The sequence below is a fragment of the Alternaria hordeiaustralica genome, assembly GCF_023758085.1.
Source record: "Alternaria hordeiaustralica strain BMP 2776 chromosome Unknown scaffold_4, whole genome shotgun sequence".
NCBI classification, from domain to species: domain Eukaryota; kingdom Fungi; phylum Ascomycota; class Dothideomycetes; order Pleosporales; family Pleosporaceae; genus Alternaria; species Alternaria hordeiaustralica.
Window position 1 is genome coordinate 1152214 of NW_026056776.1, and position 20580 is coordinate 1172793.

Sequence of the window (20580 nt, forward strand, 5' to 3'; positions counted from 1 at the left end):
CGGCGTTTGGCGGGTGTTTTGGAGTCTGGCTAGGAAGATACCCACCTGTTTGTATTTGGTACTGAGATTCGCGTTACAACCGCTCAATCAATGAAGTCATCTTACGAGTATCCAAGTTGTTTGTGATCATCGATGACCAGTCTCCATGTTCGTGTGTATGTGTGAATGAAGTTGTGGTGCTGACGGCAGGGCAGGTGCAGCCGCGACTCGAGGTGCCCCTCCATGCCCCACCCAAAGCAGCTCTCAGTGCTCAATTACCTGTTCCTGAGCTGCCAGGCAAGACTACAACAGCCACACCTCCCCGCTAGCCCGCCGACACACCCTACACCCCTCCAACATGCCTCAGGAAGCCTCCAAGATCTCCGACCCCGACGCGACGTCGCAGGCAGCGGCCGAAGCTGTCGCCGAATCGAGCAAGCAGGCAGAAGCCGAATCCGCAGACGAGAGCGGCGACGACGCGACCGAGACGGTGGAAGGCGCAGAGGGCGCGTCGGAAAAGAAGAAGAAGAGCAGGAAGCGCAAGATCAAGGATGCCATCAGCGGCAAAGGCAAGGCTGGCGAGACCACCGACCTGAATGCGCCCGCAGGAAACGTCCTACCCAAGGAAGCGATGAACATGCTGCTCGCGAACAACCCCGGCCTGGCGAATGAACTGCAGGGCAAGGCGAACAACAAGGAAGAACTCGCGCAATTGATCAAGAAGCTCAACATCAACGAGATGCTGACGGGGCTGGCGCCACAGGGCAGCCAAAAGGACATGGCCAGCCACGCTTTCTGGAAGACACAGCCCGTACCCAGCTTCGAGGAGATGGCGAACAAGGAGAAGATCAAAGACGGCCCAATCAAGGAGATCAAGATTGACGAGGTGGACAAGAATCCCAGCCCAATGTACCCTGGCTTTGAGTGGGTGACAATGGACCTGGAGGACGAGAAGCAGCTGGAGGAGGTATACGAGCTGCTCACAAACCACTACGTTGAAGACAAGGATGCGACCTTCCGCTTCAAGTACTCGCCGTCATTCCTGAACTGGTAGGTCATTGGAGAGAGGGATTGGAGACTTGGCTAACACAAGCAGGGCCCTGAAAGCGCCAGGCTGGAAGAAGGAATGGCATGTTGGTGTCCGCGCAACCGCCTCAGGCAAGCTCGTCGCATTCATCTCAGGCATCCCGATACAAATGCGCGTTCGCGACAAGGTCCTCAACTGCTCCGAAGTCAACTTCCTGTGCGTCCACAAGAAGCTCCGCTCCAAGCGTTTAGCACCCGTCCTCATCAAAGAGATTACCCGCCGCTGCTACGTCGAAGGCACATTCCAGGCCGTATACACTGTCGGCTCCTTACTTCCCACACCCGTCTCAACAGCCCGCTACTTCCACCGCGCCATCGACTGGGAGAAGCTTTACGATGTCGGCTTCTCTCCTCTCCCCCACGGTAGCACCAAGCAACGCCAGATCATACGGTACAAACTCCCAGACACCACCTCTACGCCCGGACTTCGCGAGATGGAGGCCAAGGACGTTGACGCAGCTGTTGATCTCCTGAGGCGATATCTGGAGCGCATGGACATGGCACAAGTCTTCAACAAGACCGAATTCGAGCACTGGATGGCGCCGAAGGAGAAGCCTAAGGAGCAAGTTGTGTGGAGCTACGTTGTTGAAGACCCCAACACCCACAAGATCACCGACTACTTCTCCTTCTACAACCTTGAGAGCACTGTCATCGGCAACAAGAAGCACAACACCATCAAGGCGGCATACCTCTTCTACTACGGTACAGAAGTAGCATTCGATAAGGAAGACAAGGACAAGACAAAGCTCAAGCAGCGACTAAACTTGCTGATGAAGGACGCGTTGATTTTGTCAAAGAAGGTGAGCACCCTACCCTCCAATATATATCTTTGCTAACATAACCAGGCCGACTTTGACGTCTTCAACGCGCTTACCCTTCTCGATAACCCGCTGTTCCTGGAGGAGCAACGCTTCGGCGCTGGAGACGGCTCCCTGCATTACTACCTCTACAACTACCGCGCTGCGCCGATACCGGGTGGCATTGATTCGCGGAACCAGTCGAGCAAGGACCACATGGGCGGTATCGGGTTGGTCATGTTGTAGGCGTCTGAGCGTGCATCTGCAGCGGTGTTTGAATAGGTTTGCTGCTCGTGTTGGGAAGGAGCTAGGGTCATTGGCATGGCCGTCGGCTCATACCCTTGACATGAATGAGACAGCGATCTGGAAAGATCCAGATGTATCGACACTTACCTACCCATGCTTTTAGCATAATTGTTGATTCTGATATTCATGCCCATGTGACTGCGCGGTCGTAGCGTGTTTCCGCAATCATGTAGATGCTCCCAGGAATGTGGTTAGGCACCGACGTCACATGCTCAGCCCCAACTCCGCGGCTGAGACCCGCGGCGCCTGTGTAACAACAGTGAGTTCCCATTGGGCAGGCGCGGCTGACCACCTATCCCCCAGGCAAGTAAAGGTGACTGCGTCTATCCGTAGTTAGCCTTGTTTCCGTTTCCGTCGCTGCCTTTCGCTCTTACTGACCTTCTCTCCACACCCCATCGCAACATCAGAAGTGCCAGCGTATTCTTCCGTCACTGCGCCGCTCGCTACACGGCAGCTTGCACATGAGCAGCGTTTGCGGTTTGCGGCACGTGCTGGGGTAGCTGTGGTCCAGCCTCGCATTTCGCGTATTTGTGCGAGCATTGTTTTACCCAATCGTTATCAACAATCAACTTGCTCGCAGCATACAGTGTCTCGTTTCGAACGTATCTGACGACGGGAAATCCGTGACGACCTCCCGGCCTAGTTTCCAGCCCGCTCCTGTCACCCAAGGATCTACGGAATACCTCCAGACTCTTTGCTTATTGTGAGAGTTTGGTACGATGTCGGAAGGAGACCCGATCGACGCAGACAGGGACGACTCCGATGACGGGTCCGCCATGCATACAACGAGCCCTGTCATCCCTATGGAAGAAGCAGACAAGGACGATACAAGGATCGCAGACTACCAGCCCGAGACGCCGTCGAACTATGTTACCCTGGACACCTTCGCGAAACTCACAAATCACCTCAGGACACGCAGATGCCGCGTATGCAACGACCTGTTCTTTTCATCGGAACTGGATATTCGGAACCTGTTTCAAGACTGGGCGGACGGTACAGTGGATCAGTTATCCTGCAATCTCAGATGCAGTAAATGCAACACGCGCTCATGCATCGCATGCGAGCCAGTCGCCTTCACAAAGTCATCCAAGGTCGGGTTTGCCTCACAAAACGTGTCATGGTGTTGTGTGGGCGGGCGGTTATTCCTGATATGGGCACTTCTCTGTGGATTCGATCGGCGCATCTGGGAGTCCAGAAATCTCGGGAACATATCCAAGCAAGTCAAGCCGGAGTCGAAATCAAAGGCCATGAAGATCCAGAAGTCTACCCGCGGCGGAGGGTTAAATACAGGTCCCTTGGGCGGTCACAGATTTTCGAGAGAATCCATGCCTAGTGGTAAGGGCTACGGCGGGCATACCTCGGGCTCCAGTGGACATGATCACGATATGTACGACGACGACACCTCTGAAGACGATGGCGAAGCCGGATATGATATCAACGGTTTGCCTTTCAATGTTGAAGCACTGGAAGACATGTATGGGAAAGCACCAACCCCGAACGGCTTTGAACACATTATGAACTCGATGAAACCCATACCCAACAAACCCAAACCCAAACCCAAACATGCGGTGGGAAGAAAAGACGACTTCATGTCAAAGGCGCGGATTACACAGAAAAAAGAAGACATGTTCAGCATAACTGTCCTGTATTGCTTGACCGATCTGCTTCCGTCTCTCGAGCGGGAGACCTGCTTCGATTTCGATCCTCCTGGTGCTATCTTGGAAATGCTCAACAACAGCAAGATCCTCCCATACTGCGCAGAACTTCTACGCAACGACTCGTTGACCGACGTAACCAATCGCAAATACCTCTATCAGGCGCTGTTCTCCTTCCTGACTATGGTTGGTTCGCATTCCAGTACGAAGGCAGCGCTCTTTGGCCCTCGATATGCGCGGCCTGAGACAATAGACTTGCTCACGCTCTCTTTCAATGATGGGGTACCCGATGCAAAGGAGAGGGTGACCACTCTAGCCGAATGTCTACGAAACCTCACTACTCAGAGCTCACTGATGCTACAGAGCTTCAATACGAACCCGAAAGCTTTCGAGGATGACGAGGACCTGACAATGCTTTACGTATGCGACCACATTGCTATCTTTACCAAATTCATTCAAACGCATATGATCACAGCGACCGATAGCGCAGGCGGCAAGGCGACCGTCGTGGTACCTGATGGCCTCGCTTTGAGGGATGTAGACTCCAAGCTGATGTCAGAAACTCATTACTATTGGAACACAGCGAAGGGCCTCACCGACTCCCTACCGGGAAGGTTCAAGCGGTTGATGACAGAGATTACGACGCTGCAAACAGGCCTACCACCGGGCATCTTCGTACGCTACTGTGAGGATAGGCCCGATATCCTCAAGTGCGTCATTGTCGGACCTGCTGATACACCGTATGAAAATGGCCTCTTTGAGTTCGACATCTTCTGCGGCGGGATGTTTCCGAACCTCCCTCCGCAGGTCAACTTCAAGGGAACAGCGGGCGGTCGTCTAAACATCAACCCAAATCTTTACGCAGACGGTAAGGTTTGTCTGTCGTTACTTGGTACATGGTCTGGAGAGCCATGGAATCCTGGGGAGTCGACATTGCTACAAGTATTGATCTCCATACAAGCAATGATACTGTGCGAGGAGCCATGGTACAACGAACCAGGAAGGGAAGCGGGCTATACTCGCAGCCCCAACGGGCCTTCATCGATGTACAACAGAAAGATTCGTGACCATACCGTACGCACTGCCATTCTAGCTTGGCTCGATGAACCGCCACCACTTTGGAAAGATGTTGTCGATTTCCACTTCAAACAGCAAGGCAATACCATTCTCAGTACAGTGGAAGAGTGGGTCAAAGAGAGGGTACCTGAAACTAACAAATCGGCTTTTGAGCGAACAATCGAAGAGGAAATGTACGCCTATGACGAGGCTTTTGCGGAAACCATGGCTGCTCGTTACCGGGTTCCAGAAGCAAGCGATTTGGGCGCCATGCTACCACATCTACAGACCGCATTGAGGAAGTACGGCGCTACATTCATAGTCGAATACGTCGCTCCTCCTACCCCGAAAGCCCCAAAACGCATAAAGGTACCGGCAAGTCATTTCGGGCCTGGCCTTTCGCCTTACCCACCTGGACCGGGGGGTCCCACAACGAGCTCGTCGGAAGCAGCGACGGGGGCTTCTATGGCAAGTTCGTCAGGAGCACCAACGTGGGCTTCAGTGGCAAAATCCTCGCCAGGCCAGACAGACACTCAATCCATGTGGGACTATTTGGATGATTTCGGTGAAGCCATGGATAATCAAAATCTGCAGAATGCTGCACGCGGAGGCTTTCACCGCGGCCGTGGCCAACATCGTGGAGGATTCGGTAGGGGCCATACAACTGCCGATACGAACGGACCTGCCGTGGAAGGTTCTGCCGAAGCACCTCGTTATGAGCTTAGGTCATCCACACGTGGTCGCGGCAGCAGCGATGAACCTAGTACTCGTGGTGGACAGAGCAGTTCCAGTACCGGTCATCCGCCTTACAACAGCAACACCATGAACTTTATACGCGGACGAGGCGGAGCTTCTCATAGCGTCCAAGGCTTCGGTCGTGGGGGCTTTGGCCGTGGAGGTCGTGGTAGTGGTTTGGATGGTTCAGCTCCTGTGTTCCCTCCTCCGCCTCCTGCTGGTCCTCTTCCGCCCGTTGGGTTCTACAATGTCGGCCGCGGTCGAGGTGGACCTCCTCCAAGTGATAATTTCACCATGGGAGATGCGCCGACATGGGTTCGCGGGGGTGGACGCGGTCGTGGTAGAGGAGGCGGACGGGGTGATCGTGGAGATCGCGGTGGACGCGGACGGGGTAGGGGATGAACAGGTGCTCTGTAGACTATGTCAGTATCAGAATGGAAGTTAGCAGAACCTTTACGCAATGCAGGCGTCCAGCTTGTTTGCTTCGATCATTTTCTGAGGGTGGATGTGTAGTCTTTCTCTTGTATGGTGTGATGGTTTGGCGAAAGATCTTTGCTCAACGCGTTGCTCCATCGCGTAGCATACATGCATGGAACGAGGTAGTATATTAGCGACGGCATTCTTCGTATATTGTAAAAGTAGCCAATGACGCCATGAAAGCTGGGGTTGATAATGTGGACGTGACGAAACGATACGCGGTAGATGGACTCGATGTGAAAGAGAATAGACAATGCACGCGTCCCAGAATCTCGGTGTTATCGGAGATAACCCACATTCCGTCATCGTTGACAACAGCATCGCGACGCGACGACCTAGGAACTTCCCCGCTCATGCCACCTCGCGCCGAAACCGCCTAGCTACCGCGATCATGGGTCAAGGAGCATCCCACGATACCCCGCAACTGACGCTGGGTATGTATACGCAGTCACCTACTTCCCATTCTACACCCGCCGCTACCCAGTCGCCGCCTAAACACCCCAACTAACGAAACCCCAGAGCAACTCTCCCAAACCATCGCCCAACGCTTCGCGTCAAAAAGCTTCTCCCCACTCGAACTCTACTGCTTCAACTCCGTCTTCCGCTCCCTCGCCGATACCGAATCCGGCGTACAATACTGGAGCGAAAGCACGCTATGTCGGTTCCTCGAACTGCCCGATGCGCTGGGCGTGGGCTCTGTTGTCTTCCAGATGGCTAGCTACCTTGGCGCATTCCCGCTTCCGAGTCAGGCGCCGGCTATACTTACGCAAGAGGCGTTGCTTAAGGTTGTTACAATATTGACGGAGAGGTATGGGGCTGTGCTTAAGAAGAGGGGGAAGGAGATTTGGTTGAGGGAGGTTTATAGGAGTTTGGCGATTTATGATAAGGGGATACGGTCGAGTTTGGAGGATAAGGAGAAGGAAGTGGAGGATAAAGCTAAGAAGGTGGAGGGTGGGAGCAATAATATGGGGTGGGCGATTGATGCGCCGGATGAGGGGGAAGAAGGAGAAGACGAGGACGATGATGAGTTGGTGCTGGCTGCGTTGGACTCTATGGATGCAATCGACGCGTTTAAGCATGGGGAACAGACGAACGTTCATCATTCGATCATACCAACGGACAACTTCCTCAAGCTGGTGGAGCTGCTGCTGCTCATTGCGCCGATCGACGCCCAGCAAAGTCTCTCGTCACTGGCACCAGATCTCTCAGACAAAAGGGTCGAAGAGTTACGGCGAGCGGCGCATGTCATATTGTCGTCTTTCAACGTCGAGAATCATCCGGGTGTCACGTATCGCACATTCAACACTGTCGTCTCAACAACGATGCCGTACTTGTTCAACGGGCTCAACCCACTGTTCGAGCACTTCCTGTTTGCGAAGGACTTTGACCTCTCCAAAAAGAAGGCAGGCTCTGGCTCTCCCACTCAAGAGAGCAAACCTGTGATACCTCCGCCAAAAGCAGAACTGGAGCCTATCTTGAGAGAACCGGGAGAGATCTTGAACTTGACTACACTCAGCCAACTCTCGTTCTTCATCAAGGGCAGCAATCTCTTCCGCAGACTACGTCCACTATACAGCGGCAATACCCACGGCTTCAGCATGGGCTCCTTCGAAAAGCAAGTCTTCAACTGGCGCGCGCCTACTATCCTCCTCGTAAAAGGTCGTCTCCTCCCTGCAACACCCTCCAGCACACGCGAACGCGCATTACAAGACATGCTCCCACCCAAGCGCCACCCCTCCAGCATAACCTCCAGCGCGCCCAACCAAACCCTCATCTACGGCGCCTACATATCCTCACAATGGAAACACACAGGCAAAACCTGTTTCGGCGACTCCTCCACCCAGCTCTTCCAACTCTCCCCCACCCACGACATCTTCCCCGCCTCCACCTTCAGCAAAGACTACACCTACTTCTCCAAATCACCCACCCACCCCGCCGGCCTCGGCCTCGGCACCCCCATCCCCACGCAAACAGCCTCCTCAACACAATTCTCGCACTCGCCCTTCCGCCCCGGCCCCGTCTCCCTTCATCTTGACGACGCGCTCGAATTCGCGGTCTTCACGCATTTGTCTGAAGGCGGGGGCTCGTTCCTTCCGAGCAAGTTGCCTGGTAGGAAGAAGAAGGATTGGCAGGATCGCTTTGAGATTGAGTGTCTGGAGGTGTGGGGGTGTGGTGGGGATGAGGTTGCGGAACAGCAGCGCAGGGAGTGGGCGTGGCAGGAGAGGGAGGCGGAGGCTAGGCGGAGGGTTAATCTGGGGACGGGGGATGCGGAGATGGATAGGGAGTTGTTGAAGATGGCGGGGATTATCTCGGGGGATAGGAGTGGGGGGAGTATGGGCTGAGATGAGTTACGACGTAATGATATACACGAGTACTATGGCTGTGAGCTTATCCTGCAAGTGCAGTCGAGTTCCAATTGTTGCAGTAGCTGAGTGACCTATCCCAATCTCGTAGTGCCGTGTTAAACGCCTGTGATGCCTTGTTATGCATACATATGATACAGCTCCTCCTCTTTCCCGTATTGTATTCTCAGATCCATCAACCGCACCGTTTCATGCTACTACGTCGTTCCTAGAGTATACAAAAGCCCATCTATCCCTGCCTACGCGCTGTTAGCACCCACCTTCCATAGCCATATCCACAACCCAAACTCACCTCTGCTTATGTTTCGGATTCTTCGAGCAAATAATATACACATATCGCCCCTTCTTCCTCCTTACACTCTTACACCCATCACACAGCTTCTTGACTGAACTCCGCACTTTCATGCCGCGCGTTTGTATTCTTCCTCCCATGCTCAAGTTGTTGAAACTGGAAACGAGGTCGCGGATGCCGGTGCTGGGCGCAGAGCGGAAAGTGGATAGTGTGGGCCGAACACAGGAACATGTTGGTGTGTGGATGTGCTGGGTGCGTGTGCGGATGGAGCTGCGGAGGCTGGTGTGGAGGGTTTGGAGGGTGGACGGCCGCCGGATGGGCAGGGTGAGGGCGCGGGATAGCATTGTGTGGTTTGCGGGGTGGGGGAGGGGCCACGGGTGGCGGGGAGGGTGTGCGATGGTGGGAGGTGGGCGGCGTGCAGCTTTGGCGATGGGCTGGTGATGACGGCGATGGTGTTGCGGCGGAAAATATATGCCAAGACGCTAGTGGGCTCGAGGAAGTCGCGCTGCGATGGGTGATGCCTTCTTAAACTTCATAACCTCATGATTGCTACACGTTCAGTCTGTTCCGGCTCTGTGGCTTCGTGCTTCCCAACCCTGTAAATCTCACGTCCATACCCATGTTACGCGTTCGTACTTGTGTGTTCAGGAAGATGTCGCATCCTCGTCCTACTCAGTCACCAATCGTGCGCGTACAACTTACCTCGCTGCGAATTCGACGATCATCGTCTGTACAGTGGATCTAGGCAGCGTGCGAAGTATGCTTCCATGGGAAGAAACATATCGTGGTACAGAGAGTTTGCGATCCTTGGTCCAGGTTGACTAGCTTGGTCATGTGATGCGCTGCTGCCTCCAAGTCGGATAACACAAAAACTTGCTACACTCCTCCCCTTCCTTCTTGTCCATCTAACTTCACCGGACATCCAAATCTTCTTCTAGATTCAACAAAGCCAGCCATGACGATAGCCTCCTCCACTACCCACCTTCCACCGGTACCCCACCAGCACCAATGCCCGCTCTTCCGCTTGCCTCGCGAGCTCCGCGATCAAATATACGAGTACTACGCCTACGATGAAGAGGGTTTAGCATACGATTACCCTTCGAAGACACTGAAATATGCCAGTGTCAAAGAGCTCGACCTGTCTCGTACCTGCAAGACGGTGGCTGATGAGATGAAGGGCATCCATCTAAAGGTGAACACCATCACGTTCACTCCTTGCTGCTTGGAGAGATACGAGGACTCCTTTCAGGGATTATGCTCTCTGTCAGCCCGCTTCGAGCATCTGCTCCACTCGGTCCGGTGGACTAAGCTTTTGATGCTCCATTACGCCGCTGATTTGGTCACCGAAGAAGTCATTGCTAGAGTCATCGACGCTTGCCCAGCTATGAGCAGTAATTTTCGAGCCATCTTCCGCAACATTCGCCTCGGCAATGACTTTTGGGGGCTCTCGACCGAATTGAGTCTTTCTCGAGACACGTTCTGCGCTTCCTTCTGCGAGGCTGTGCAGCTGAGCCTAGACCTCATTGCCGATCACCCACAATTCGACCACCTGATCTCCCTGGCATGTAGCAAGTCAAATCACTATCCCGGTACCCGCTCACCTTTCCGAGCAGGGTCACATCAACGAATCCTGGCCTGGAGACCTGCTCCGTGGCTGATCCCAACCGTTGACGACTTGACTTCCCTTGAAGCACTTCTCATGCCTCCTGATTCAGAGGGCTACGATTGGCCTAGGATTTACAGCCAAGTAAAGTTCTATTTCTCGGCAACTGCTATATGCATAGCTACGCTTGGCAGACTTACTACGGAGGCGCGGAAGCCGATACGCTCCATCATCCTTAGCGAAAATTGTAGGGCTGTCAACAGTCCTGATGCCCACGCCGAAGGCCTGATCCCGTTTTGCACAGAGAACAAGCAATTACGTATCTTGATGCAGGCCGGGTTCACCACTAACCTCGTGCCGTCTTACTGGGAATGGGCGATCCTAATGGATAGAACCACCTCTTCACGCTTATTCGGGGATCAAGGCTGCTACCCGAGAATCCTCGTGGACTGGTTGATGCGCATAGCTGCACTACCTTCACGTGGTATGCCTCCAGGCTCATTCGTTGTTGACCTAGATGCACGTCAACCAGCAGCCGCCCTATTCTGGACGTACCAAGAGTGTGTGGCAACAAAAAGGCTTCAGTTACCACAACACGTTGTGAACTACGACCTTGACAATCCACGGAGAGGTCCCGTGCCACAACCATTCACTCACATCTGGCGTGTTCCGATACAGCTGGCAGCTGTGTTCAAAGATGTCGCTGACGGTAATTCACTGATCAGGCTGGATATATTACCGGGAGAGACATGGGCCCCAATTCACTCAGTTGAGGAGTGTCGCAAATTCGGCATGGATGAGTTTTTCGTGCTCTATTACATGCGAAAGCACGAGTTCCCGGGTAACTTGGAAGATCACTTCAGGACTTACTTGCACAGTCAGAATGATGATTAGAGTTCGTCTCTGACAGAAGCAGGCCTTGTACGCTACTTCTGATTTATTATACATCCATATCAGTAGTGGTAGTTTAGATTTTTTCGGATACATAGATGGAATTAACCCCTGGTAGCAGTACAGACCAAAGTTGAAGTAGATTGATCTTCATGTGACATGATGTATGGTATCTTTGACAATGCCAGCTGCATTGATTATTCCTCCCGCTGACGTACTCCAAGAGTAGGATCTTATGCACGTTCTAGCCGCAGATGTAAGGTTGTTCCCGATAAACCTGCACTTGATCAATTTGAAACGAACCAAATATGGAAATGGACAGCCCTTCGGCAGGAGTTGCGAGGGCAAGAACTGTAGGCCGCGACAGCCTACACTCATTTCCCTACATGCGTGCTACTCCACCTTAGTGCGAGTGTTGCCCGGCAATGATAGCTCATGAAATTTCGCTTATCATTGATACCATGGTACGTTCTCGATGAAGAACATGGTTCCAAGGTCTCGGCGAAGGGTCACATGACGAAGGTTGCCTGCAGAAGCATCGGAGCGCAAGCTCTATTTAAAGCCCTGCGTTCCTCAGCACCTGGAGTAGCTTCACTCATCGATTCTAGTCATCCTATTCAACATGATTGATCAACGTACGTCGCCACTATTTCGACTACCAAGGGAACTCCGCGACGAGATCTACGCCTACTATTCGCATGAAGACGACGGACTTCTCTACGACTTTCCGTCGCGCAGCCTACGCTTCGCAAATGGAAGGGGTTTGGAGTTGAGTTACGTATGCAAAGCAATCGCGAGGGAGATGCGAGGCCTTCCGCTTCGCCTCAACACTATTACGTTCACGTCAAGCTGCGACGAACCAGGAGATGATGTCTTCCGCGGACTGCGCTCCAGATCATCACGATTCGAAAACCTCCTACAATCCGCTCGATGGACGAAACTAGTCATGTTACATTACGTTGCAGAGCTCGTGTCGGACGATATCCTCGCTAATGTCGTGCAAGCATTTCCGTACCTAAGCAGTGTTTACAAGTCTGCCTTCCGAGCTATAAAAAGTGGCTGGGACTTCTATCATATGCGTCAAGCTGAAGCAATGGTTCAAGATGTATTCACCACGTCATTTTGCGACGCTGTGCAATACACTCTGGATCAGGTTGCTTCGCTTCCAAGTTTTGATACGCTCGCAGGCAAAGCGTGTACCTTATCGAAGCACTACAAAGGGCTCTGTCCGTTTCGGGAAGGAACACACCGACAAGTTCTAAACTGGCGCCCGAGCCCGTGGCTTATTCCTACTATCCGAGAACTACAAATCATTGAGCAGTTGTTAGCGCCAGTTACGCCAGGCCAATGGAACTGGATTGGAGAATATGAACACGTCAAGCTCTATTTTTCAGCGACTGCGATCTGTATCGATGCACTCAGCAGGCTCCAGACTGATATTCGCAAGAACATCCGCTCCATCGATCTCCAAGAAGAAGCTCGAAGCATTAGTAACCCAGAAGCTCACGCCGAGGGCCTCATTCCTTTCTGCTTAGAAAATTCGAAGCTACACATCCGTATGCACGTAGGATTCTCTACCAGTCTTGCCCCTTCTTGCTGGGCTAAGTCAGAAGCAGTCACACGCTCGCCAGGATTTCTCACATGGTGCCGTTTACACAATCACATGCGCGTTGTACTCGAATGGCTGATCCGTTTGGCAGCTTTACCATCACAGGGCATGCCACCAGCATCCTTTGTTGTCGAACTTGAAGCTCGGTCTGACGAAGCTGCTCGTATATGGAATAGCATTATCAGTGCTGCTGCGCTGAGAGCTAGTCTACCCGCTGCCATGGCAGATTACGAGGAGCGCAATATTGCGGATCGGGAAATCTTAACGGACATGTATTGTATGGTTTGGCGTCTTCCTGTTCAGTTGCCATCGATGATGGAAGATATCGCCAATCAAATCATTCCGATCCGGTTGGACTTGGGAAACAATAATATATCGCCAGTACCTGTTGAGTTAAAGGGATCTCCTACTTGGACCTTCATCGATTGGATGCAGATTTACCACCCGACGATGGAGAATGTAAACTTCCCTGGAGATTCAGAAGCTTATGTTCGAAAGCATCTTGGGGTTTCAGAATAGCCAACGTAATCGCAGCTCGAGCACTGGCATATGAAAGGTATTCCCGAGAAAGATCGACGGCAATATCCCTTGGATCGAATCAGCGTTCATTGCTTTGTACATGTAAGGGAAAAGCTGGTTGTAGCCCATGTTGCAGATTCACATATGCAACGCTACTGTTGAAGAAGCAATCTTTCAGCGTCAGGGAATTTAGTTCCCAGCAGACTCGGTGTTTTTGAGGCGCTCAAGTGCCAAGTCGTTCCGGACACTAGTCGTGAGGGCGTGTACGATCGAATGTATGGACGTATATAACTGCCAGTCTGCTAGTAGGCTTCACTTCCGCTCATATCCAAGGCCTAGCGACCTGCACTGAGTACCGCTATCGCGATACTTCTGAATCATACACGCTACTGTTACGTGGCGCGACATCGCGTCCTTCTCGTACCATCGTCAGAAGCTACGACTGCGTGAATTTATGGTGTATACTGTGCTTGACAGTTACGGCACACGAGAAGTAAAGTATATGAAATTGTAAGCCCTGCAACATGGCGCGTAAGGCGACTCAGTATATTTCGATCATGCGCGTTTGGGTTTCCGTAGGTCTTTCCACGTCTTCACCCCATCTTCCTTTCTTGGTCCCTGGGTTCCAACAATCAAGCTCCAGCGCAGCTAATAACCAACACTCAGTTACTATCCTGTACTGGTTTACCCCTGTCTTGCGGAGAACGAGGGGTGAACCCACGCCATCGACGGCAAATATCTCGTCGCCAGTCTGTATACTTGTCTTGACACATCCAACGCTGAAGTGACTTGAGAAGAATTGACCTTTGAGTAGGTGCATCTGGTTGAAGAAGGTCCATATTTCAGTCAAGTTCGGTCCCGATATGCTTAAGTTTGCTTCCTGAGCCATGGGAAGCCATTTTTCAAGAGGGCGAACACAACGGCCCTGGTACCTGTACCAATCCTTATCTAAAGTGCCCGAGGAAGTCTCTGGGGACCCTCCTAGCAAGGCTGCTAGCCAGGAGAAGTCTACGAATTTCAAGCAACTAGGCTCACTCAAGATATTGTATGCAATATCCCACAGGTACCTGCCCCATCGGGAACTGAACACTGTTTGATCGACGCTGTCGATATAATGTGCTTGAATACGAATCCTTGGTAGAAAATCTGTATGGGTTGGCAGCGGCAGTTCCACAAGGCATACATGACTTCCGCTGGTGATTTCTCGGGAGTAGTCTTCCGGTGAAGCTACTCCAATGTCCATAGTTGGTCGCCATGCTCCCATCGAATGCATTCCAAATTGAGGAGGAAAGGGCTTGGGGATAATGCGCGGAACAGGATCGTGTGACTTGCTTCCACAATTGTCAAGTACAAAGAGTCGTAGACGTGCCATATCAAGACACATGGCCGTTTGCCACCCTCCCGCGGATGTCGCGGGAGATGAAGATGTGTTCTCTTCAGGAGAAGTTGAGGTGCCATCGCCGATGTACAATGAGATGGCCGAGGCCTGGTGGGTTGAGGTGCCAACGCCGACATACGATAAGATGGCCAAGTCCTGGTGGGTCGAGATGTTGGCCGCGATGGCGTTCGCATAGACGGACTCGACTGTCGATGCGTAGTTCACTGATATTAGTGACCTAGACCGAGGCTCCATCAGACTCAAAACCGCATATACGCCATCTCGTGGATCAGTCATTTCGCAATTCATGCTAGCAAATAGACAGGACAGAATGCTTGATGCTTTGTCCTGATTTGCACGCCAGCTGAGTATGCTTGGTGGTGGTCGTCCTCCTCCTCCGAGCTGGTAGGTACAGATGGACATCATGCCTTCTAAGACCGCCGACGTTAAGAGAAGCTCTTCGTCGTTCAAAGCCAGATACGCAGCTCGTGCCAATACGACTTCTTGAATCACCCATATCCTTTTAAAGTACCTACGCGTAAGAAGTTGCATAATTAGTGAAACGTGATCGTACGGCAGTAGATGGTGATGGACAGCTGCAGGTTCGTGAGACTGGGTTTGCCCGAACCTTCGAAACACAGGGCTATAATCCATGCCACTAGATCGAGCTATAGGATCCTGAACGCAAATCCGCACGCTAGTAGCAAGGGAGTATATGTGATCCATGAGGTTGACTTGGTGGTTTCTTTCTTTGATCTTGCTTTGATCGATACCTAATCCCATAAGCCAATGACACGAGAACAGTTTTAAATGTTGTTATTACTCACATATTGCGTCAATCCAAAGTCGCCGTCGAAGCCCACGTCGCCGGAGCTGTCGAAGCGCAACATCACAATTCGCAGTAACCAACATGGAACCGCCGCGCAAAACCTGAATAGTCTTGCATAAACTGTCATCCCCACTTTCCGTGGCCCACGTATACGAGACTGCATCGTAGTCCGGATTGTCCTCCAGATTGACATGTATGATCTCGCATCGGATTGGATCAGCTGTCTCGCCTGGTAGAAGCTCGATCAGTCGTATCTCTAGGCCACGGTTGTAGTTCAGACTGGTATATTGGTAATGATCTTCGGTATCCACGATCTGGTTGGTAGGCACAAAGACCGAGTCATCGAACACCGTCTCACCACAAGCAAGGCAGCAACTTAGGCCGTCGAATTCCCGTTTGTCCGGATGTTTGCATGCTCTTTCTGGCATTGCGCAAAACAGTGGCTGTCCTGTAGTTGCGTGTATACGTGTAAATACTGAGAGATGAAGAGATAATTTCTGGGGTGGCTGTGGTGGATGACGAACGGCAGCAGACTGAGCCTGACCTGTGGTGGTGGCATAGTGCATGCATCACACCGGCTGTGCTCGACCAATCGGTGAGCATCGCGCCCACACCAGGCTGAGTCTGACGCTGAAGCTGAACCTCACGGCGAATTCAGTAGCTTACGCGTCAATATATATTGATCATCTGCGTACCCATCGCGTCCATATGGCGAAAAGGATCAAAGTCCCATCGTTGATCAAGTCCTGTCCCCGCTGTCGTCCAACAATCGAGATGCGACAAAGCAAACAGGTGGCAGTCACCCACGATGACAAAGCATCGGCGACCAGCCATCCTGGGCCTTACGTTTTGCTCAGCTCGGAGGATAAGCGGAACTGTGCAGCCATCAATCGCCCATACGGTATCGCCCATCTCGAAGTCATGGCTCGTTACTGCGGGGAGGTAGCCAGCCCGAAAGATGCGTTTGTCTTTGCTGAGCGTTTGAAGCTCAGCGCAGAATTGTTGTAATCCAATCCGGTGGAGATCCCCAGCGCTTGTTGTTCGAGATTGGGGTTGGTTGAGCCGAGTAAAGTGAGGATCGAAGAGCCATCTATATCGCGCAGGCCACGACTGCATATCAAAACTGCGCGGTGCAGCGTCACTATCCATCAGATTCTTCAAGCCGAAACCAAAATCCTGAGCGCCTTGCCATCGTCGAGTATCGTTGTCCCCTTGCATAGTGGTGCTGTCTATGGTTGCAAGACAGTGTGCACGAACTTCAATGGACGGCTTTGAGTAGATGTTGGCCGACCAGCTGGCGGGTATGTCAACCACTGATTTCCAGTCTATCTCGTGAGGCTGAGCAGCTCCGGGTCGGTTCCACATCAACTTCTCCAACGATTTCCAGGGCCCTATCTTCGGGCTTTGGAATTGAGGTCGTATCGTGATGTCGCCTGTACATCCAGTCCAGTCTGGTACCCAAGTGGGTAATGTTCTTCGTGCAGGTCTGGCGGTATGCGATGCGTATGCTAATATTTCGAAGTCTTCTCTGCAGATGATGATCGCGGCCGCCGCGCGTGTCATGACTTCATCCACACTTTGTGAGTAATCGATCGGCACCAGACTCTGCAAGCGCTCGCCGACTAAGCCCAAAAGACCGTATATCTTGTCCCTCGGATCTGTCGACGAACAATTGCGTGTCATATGCAACATCGTGAGTAGGTCCCTCGTTGGCGCACTGACGAGTGGGTCCCAAGCTAGTGGACCGGGTATCTGCAATCCAGATATTTTGGCTCTTCCCCGGATGCGGCTCATTAGATTAGTATCCATAGGACATGATGTGTTGCCCGTAACCATCACTAATTTTTGCGCCAGCGCTGCTTCTTGAATCACCCATACCCGCGAGGCCCATCTCTTGGCAAAGAGTTTCTTCAGCGCAACTTGTCGTCTCTCGGCGTCTAGCCATAGATTGCGATTACCGAATCCTAGATCTTCTTCTCCTAGGTAGACCAAAACTTGCGAAGCGCCTGAGTATATCCTCGCCATGATTGAGACCTGCTGGCTTCGCTCTTGCATGTTGGTTTGATCAATGGCGAGTGCATCGACCCACAGCATTCTTTCTTGTGAGGTAGATCTTAGCCTGCGCAACGCAGACGCGCAGCTTGAAGTTATTGGCAGAATCGAGGTGTGTTCCTCTCCAAAGTAAGCGCAATGAATGCGTTGTGATAAGCTAGCGTCTCCATCTTCGGACGCCCACGTGTAGGAAAGGGCCTCGTATTCGATGTCATCATCCAGGTTCGTGTGGAGGAGATCGCATCGGATAGGATCGTGAAATTCGCCGGGGTAGAGACACAAGAGGCGAATATCCTCACCCTCGGAGGGGTCCAGCGGCCGGTATCGGAAGCTGTGGAAAATTCGGGGTTGGTTGAAATGCGTGGGTTGATCGAGTGGCATCGCGACGCGCTCTTCGGAAAGCGCGTGCGAGTTCTTGGTATGACTGAAGAGAAATTCAGTCCATGCGTACGCGTATGTCGATCCTGCAGATCGGGTTGGCAATATGCCGAGTTGTGGTAATGGAGCGCATCGCGACAGCTTTTGCCGAGGCCGGGCAGATAAACCTCGGTGCACACGATATATGTATATCGTGGGATCTAAAAATACACAGGGTTTGCGAGGAGAGAACAGTGGATAACTTGCGGCATGACGCCGAGTGTGCGTGCGGTGCTTTAGGAGGTTGCTGTGGACGCGTGGCTGTGGCTGCTCGGCTGTGGCTGGGCTGTTGATGACGCAAGCCTCATGCCTTCGACGCAGTCGGACTAATGTGCAAGCAGAATACCATCGAACCCCGATCATGTCATCTACTTCTTGGTGTTTTTGTCTGAGAAGCCCATCTAAGTAAGGATACTAATGGCTCGGCTTTGCTAAGCCCCCTCATAATGAGCTGCTGTCTCGCAGTCTGAACCAAAAAAAGCAACTGCACAACGTTTCAAGTAGCGCGATAATGTTGGCACATATGTATGCATTGTGCAGATATATACAGAATAGGTATATGTAAAAGTGTATAGAGAAAAAGGTATAGACATGAAGGTGTCCAAAACGGACGAGCAAGCAGCCGACGCTGAGCCTGGCATGTGCCCACACTTCCGAAAAGTGCTTATACAACAGGCCATCCACTGGACCAGTTGATCTTGTTGATACCGAACTTCTTCTGGCCATCGCCGTAACCAATGCGGGTGTCGACGTAGTGGTAGTATAGTACAGGGCCCTCCTTAGGATCGTAGTAGACACCCTGACCACCGGGTCCGTAGACAAAGCCGTGGGACTCCAAGACAGTGGTACCGCCACCCTTGGTGCAGTCGACACCGTTCTTGTCCTTGAAGCCACCAGTGGCGCTGGTAGACCTGCAGACTTGAATCTTGTACTCCTGGCCCGCGGCAGGCCTGTTGGCATCGAAGCCGCAGCACTTGCCAACGGAGAAGAATAGGTAGTGGTAGTTGCCGTTCAGGGCAATGAACGGAGCTTCTTGAGCGTGCTCTCCCTCGGGCTTGAAGGCGATGTTGGTCACAGTGGAAGAGCTGGTCTTGACGGGTGGGTTGGCCATGTTCTGGACGAAGAGGTCGTTCCAGAAGGAGCCGAAGGACATGACGAACTTGGATCCATCCCAGTATAGCGCACCATCAATGGCGTTGTAGTTCTTTCCCGCGCTCGACTGAATACCAGTGGCACCAAGGTCGGTCCAGGTGTTCATGTCCTTGCTAGTAGCAACACCAATGGCGGAGTTCTGGACTCCGAAAGACGATACAGTGTAGTACAGGTAGTATGTGTCGCCGACCAGGGTCACGTCAGGAGCCTGAGTTCGTTAGCTCGTCTTCGAGTAAGCGTATACTTGACAGAACGTACCCAGAGATCGTCCTTGCCAGCCAAGTTGATCTTGGAACCTGCGGGAATCGCGGCACCCTTGTAGGACCACGGACCGGTGATCGAAGGCGCGGTGTGAATAGCAATCTTACCACCCGTAGAGAAACGGTAGTAAGTGCCATCGGCGCGACGGATAAGGGCCGGGTCGTGAGCGTTGTTGCAGATACCGGAACAGGCCATAGGGTCAGCATAGCCGTAGACGGCGGTAGCAGCCGAGAGCAACGACGCGACGATAGAGTAACGCATCCTGGCGATTGGTAGCGAATGGAAGAGGAAACAAGAGACGATAGATGAATGAAACAAACAGACAGTGCCTGGTCATCATCCTATATATTACCGGTGGTACTTTTAGACCTCTTGAAGACTCCCAATGCGGACCATCCCGAAATCTTTGGCGTGGACTAGACGTGGAGAGGTGAGATTGCCAGTCCGGCGCTGACCTGCATTCTGAATGGTGGAAACGACATTCTCGGTATGTGCATGAAGAAGCCGGTACGGAGAATTGGTCAAAAAGTGTCTAGGCCTGCATGTCCAGGCAATCTAATGTGAGGGGTGCAGATGGTGTTTCACGTTTTGCAGGTCTGCCGCGATGCCTGACTGGTGGATCGTACGAGAAAGCGCTCCACGTGTAGAGGCTCAAGGGAGGGGCCTGCACTGTGTCGGATAGCGACCGGCTAGAGATTAGTTAGGTGTTGACACGCGCCACATCCATACCTAATCCGCCCACACGTGTGGCTATCCGCACGTTACGGCACGGGCAGAGTGAAACATGCCGGGTCCAAGGGCTGAGTTTGTGGCGCCCATAATATCGAGCAGTTCCAGAACTGATCTCCTCGCTCCAAAAGCCTCAAAAGGTCCAACAAGACGTCAGGGGCTGAATGGAACGACCTGTGGTAGTTGTGCAAGGTGCAGGTGGTAAGCGCATCATGTTCGTGGTGGTGAAATGTTCCGAGGCTTCTTTCCTAGCCGCCGCTAGCTCCTTATGGCCCATCGTCTCCTGCTTCTTCAGGCTACCACCCTCCGCAAGGATCTTCGTCGCGCATGCATCCATCGCAAAGCCAAAGGCGTCCATCGAACTCTATCGCAATGGCGAGTGTACAGCATCCGT

At 52.5% G+C, this 20580-nt stretch overlaps 3 protein-coding genes across 3 annotated transcripts; 2 read left to right on the top strand and 1 right to left on the bottom strand.

Annotated features, from left to right (window-relative positions):
- Positions 1-337: 337 nt before the first annotated feature.
- On the top strand, positions 338-2108 carry J4E84_003162 (uncharacterized protein; the record flags this gene model as incomplete). The annotated part of the gene is made up of 3 exons (XM_049385780.1): positions 338-1029; positions 1076-1865; positions 1911-2108. The coding sequence occupies 3 exons, from the start codon at positions 338-340 to the stop codon at positions 2106-2108; spliced, it is 1680 nt and encodes a 559-aa protein (XP_049246657.1).
- A 779-nt stretch (positions 2109-2887) lies between these two features.
- On the top strand, positions 2888-8433 carry J4E84_003163 (uncharacterized protein; the record flags this gene model as incomplete). Its single annotated transcript, XM_049385781.1, has 2 exons — positions 2888-6005; positions 6611-8433. The coding sequence occupies 2 exons, from the start codon at positions 2888-2890 to the stop codon at positions 8431-8433; spliced, it is 4941 nt and encodes a 1646-aa protein (XP_049246658.1).
- A 10275-nt stretch (positions 8434-18708) lies between these two features.
- J4E84_003164 (uncharacterized protein) lies at positions 18709-19718 on the bottom strand (the record flags this gene model as incomplete). The annotated part of the gene is made up of 2 exons (XM_049385782.1): positions 18709-19404; positions 19455-19718. 2 exons carry the CDS (start codon positions 19716-19718, stop codon positions 18709-18711), a joined length of 960 nt encoding a protein of 319 aa, XP_049246659.1.
- Between the last annotated feature and the right edge of the window lie 862 nt (positions 19719-20580).